We start from the raw sequence: 3,555 nt of genomic DNA, 5'->3' as shown, positions 1-3,555 counted from the left end.
GCAGATCAACACAACATACATAATACTCCTCTGCGTATTCATAATTCAACGCCTTCTCCAAAAGTAGGACTCGCTTTTTCACAAACTCAACAAGACGCCTCTGCATGTCCCGATAGTAGAACATCGAGTTTACTTGGGCCCCATCAGCAGAAGCATTATTGTTCCCAGTATTACCGCTTCCAGGATTCTGGTTAGTCTGTGCTCCCGGATTGGTGTTTCCACTACCATTCTGCCCCTGCAAGCCAGCTTGTTCAGCAGCAGACAAACTTATGTGAGGGAAGTTCAATTCTTTGCAGATAAGCTCTTGGATCCCCAACTCTTTGTCATCAACAATAGCTTGCCATCGTCCGTACCCATGCCTAAAGATTCAAATTTCCAGTGAAGGAAAAGAACATGTAAGCACGTAATGGAATATCATGAGAAAAGAAAACTATTCGGTGAGAACAGTGGTGCAGGTTCATACTTTAAAACAGCACGTATCATTGTCTTGTCATGTTCCTCCTTCCAAATTTTTCCACTTCTCAGTCCTGGGAATCTTTCAAGGATGCGGGAGGGGAAAAGAGGTTTCGTTGGATGGTCTTCTACAAATTTCACCTGTCAGGCAAGAGCACCAAAAAGAACATAATCACCACAGGATCAAAACTTCGGGGCGATAAGCTTAAGAAACAAAACGACAACAAAAAGAAAATTCTACAATAGGTTCGAAAAGGCAGCTTCCTTTATTTCTATACAAAGTGACGGGAAACAGAGAAAATGAAGCAGAACATAACCAAACGTTTTACCACAGTAATGCACAGAAACATCGTAGGTCTTAGATCTTAAGAGTGGTTTAAACATATAATTACTGTACTGAAAAATTGGTAGGGACTAAAACTATAGCCTAGAACCAAAGTGGCAACACTGTGCATTGGCTCTCATAAGACAACTCAGAAAATTAAATAGAGAACTTATTAAAGGATTACAGTGGACAGAATCACCTTATCCTGTACTAGCATCAGAACAGCAATTCTGATTAGAACATCTTCTATTCTAAGCCCTTCCTTGGGCACGCCATCTGCAGACAAAGACCATTATAGTAAAACATATTACAGGTTAACAGGAGAAGCAAAAATCACAGAAAAGCAGTAAACATTAAGAAGATCAATTATCAGTCACCTGAAAAGGTTGGAGAATTTTCGTCTATGTCTTCAGCAATGTGCTTCAAGAAGATTACTCCATACCTGAGAAAAGTCATTAAACAATCAGTTGATGAAATAGGATTAAGTCTTTCCGATGAATAAACCAGAAAGCCTTCTAACTGTGATGCGTTTTTTTTTTTTTTTTGTGAAGAAGCAAAAGAAAACAGTATTAAAGCCCATACTCTTTTATTTCATCATAGGTCTTCTGCTTTAAGCGAGGAACAAACTCCTTCCAATCATAGTTGCCAACTCCATACCTGCAATTTTTGGCCATTCAGAAGAACTTGTAAATCATGTGCAGGGCGAGGCTGAGGATCATATTGATGCATCTGGAGACAAAAATATTAGACAGACTAATTTCTGGTGTCCAAATGCCTTATTGGAAAGAAGATACCTCATCAACGTCTGCACAAAAATGGCCCTTTGACTCTGGTTGAAACCCATTACTCTGAAAGATCTCCCCTCGCCTTCCATCAAAGGAGTTGGCTCCGAGTTATCTACAGAAAAACTCATTTAATAAACTGCACACACTTTTAATATCACTAGTTTCAGCTCCATTCGAATTAAAGAATTTCAGAGACGTGGTAATACCTCGACCCCTTCTTCTGTACGGTCGTCGTCCCGTTTGAACTCCTTGCCCCGCTGCTTCACCATCTGTTGACTCGGCTTCATAACTTTCATCTCCAGAGCTCACATCTTCCAAACCAGCAAGATCATCTTCTTCAATGGATACCAACTATGAAAATATCGCATATAAGAATTAGAACAGCCTTTAATAAAAATGATATGAACTTAAAATAGGGAGTGAAGCAAAACGTATTTCTTGCAGAAGAAAACAGAAGACTATAGTTACTTGAGCCTTTACCAACCCCAATTACTTGACCCAACATGAAAACCCCTAAGATCTGTCGAAAATATTGATAGGACAAGGGCATCTAGTGTTTTTGGATACAGTCAACTAAATTATTACTTCCTGAATTTAGCTACTTAAGGAATTCGAAAGGGAAAAAGTAGGAAACAGAATGAGAAAGATATAAATGGTGAATAATCAAATCCAGTTATTAATATGATGCCACAATTGTATAAGGGGGTCAAAAAGAGACTAAACCTGCTTGCGACTTCTCTTCCTTTTCCCAAGAGCATTAAGTTCCTCAGCCTGATGCAGCTCAAATTTATCTTTTAACAACTCTTCCCAATAACTTACTCTATCAGAATTGCCTGCTGAAGATTTGCTTTCAGCAGCGACTCTCTGTGCCTCTAATGCGGCGGCCTCATTTTCATCTATATACTCAAAATTAGCCACCTAAGACGAAGATCACAGGAAATCATCAGAGTTAATGATACTACAAAGATACCGGACACCCTAATCGCATTCAAATAAAACAGCAACGCTGGAAACAGCCTCATGTTCCAGCTAAGTCTAAAGACCATTCAAATAAAAAAATCAGGCTTCAAAGAAATGTAACCAAATCAATAAATTGGCTCAATCAACATCATCACAAGTATAAATTTCTAACTTTAAGTCATCATCACTAGTTATCATTGAGTTTGCTTTCACTTTTAGCCAGAACGAAACAGTCAAGACACTTTCTAAAGACTGTCTATACGCATCAAAGCGGACTGGATTTAATTGCATTGATCCTCCAAACTTAGCAAGTAATTAATAATTTGACAATGCATGGACTCTTAAAGGCTTTCAAGGTTTGCTAAGTTTGGAGGATTCATTCGGTAGCCACCCATAGTCTGAATATTAAGGAATTTAAGAACACAATAACCATACACTCAAATGGAGCATTGAAAACCAGTCAATTCTGATCCAGAAAATCTAATAGAAGAGGAAGATAAAAGGCAAGAAAACCTTGAAAGCCTTTAAGAATCCATTCTCCTCTTCATCATCCACTGAGACCTCCTCCGCCTCCACGAGATCCCGATCAAGCAATCTGCAGAACAGAAGATGGAGACAAATAATGAAATATCCATGCAATTGACCGCAAAAGCTTCCATAAGAAAGGAGCAATCGGAAAGATCAGATACCCTTGTTAACCAAAAACAAGAGGGAAGGAGTAAGGAGTATATTACTTGTCTATAGCCGCATCATCATAATGAATTTTTCCAGACTTTCCTGCTTCTTCGTCTTCACTAGCAAAAAGCTCCTTTGATCCATACCTGATGATGTCATCTAATTCTTCCTAAATTGTAGTCAGGAAAACAAAACAAACAAATACTACGTGAGAAACAATCAACAAATATGGACCCCTTCTCTCTAATGTTTTTCTTTTTAAGCTCCGTGCTTATACCGAATAGTGTTCTTAGTATTTCTACCTTCTAACTCCAATCTGTTGAGAAATCTCTAATAATGTGAATAGGTGTACCTTCA

The 3,555-nt window shown here is 38.5% G+C and overlaps 1 protein-coding gene across 1 annotated transcript in view; it reads right to left on the bottom strand.

Annotated features, from left to right (window-relative positions):
• The window catches only part of LOC104713978 (CHD3-type chromatin-remodeling factor PICKLE-like), an 11,866-nt gene that overhangs the window by 1,967 nt on the left and 6,344 nt on the right, over nucleotides 1-3,555 (bottom strand). The window contains exons 19-28 of the mRNA XM_019229585.1: nucleotides 3,258-3,367; nucleotides 3,037-3,118; nucleotides 2,287-2,481; nucleotides 1,770-1,914; nucleotides 1,573-1,675; nucleotides 1,361-1,435; nucleotides 1,156-1,220; nucleotides 978-1,054; nucleotides 464-594; nucleotides 20-359 (exon numbers count right to left, since the gene is read on the bottom strand). Coding sequence (XP_019085130.1) covers nucleotides 20-359; nucleotides 464-594; nucleotides 978-1,054; nucleotides 1,156-1,220; nucleotides 1,361-1,435; nucleotides 1,573-1,675; nucleotides 1,770-1,914; nucleotides 2,287-2,481; nucleotides 3,037-3,118; nucleotides 3,258-3,367 — 1,323 coding nt within the window. The remainder of the gene's footprint in view (nucleotides 1-19; nucleotides 360-463; nucleotides 595-977; nucleotides 1,055-1,155; nucleotides 1,221-1,360; nucleotides 1,436-1,572; nucleotides 1,676-1,769; nucleotides 1,915-2,286; nucleotides 2,482-3,036; nucleotides 3,119-3,257; nucleotides 3,368-3,555) is intronic.

The sequence above is a fragment of the Camelina sativa genome, chromosome 9, assembly GCF_000633955.1.
Source record: "Camelina sativa cultivar DH55 chromosome 9, Cs, whole genome shotgun sequence".
In the NCBI taxonomy this organism is placed as follows: Eukaryota; Viridiplantae; Streptophyta; class Magnoliopsida; order Brassicales; family Brassicaceae; genus Camelina; species Camelina sativa.
Note: the sequence above shows the minus strand (reverse complement) of the source record. Positions and strands in the feature narration are given on the sequence as shown.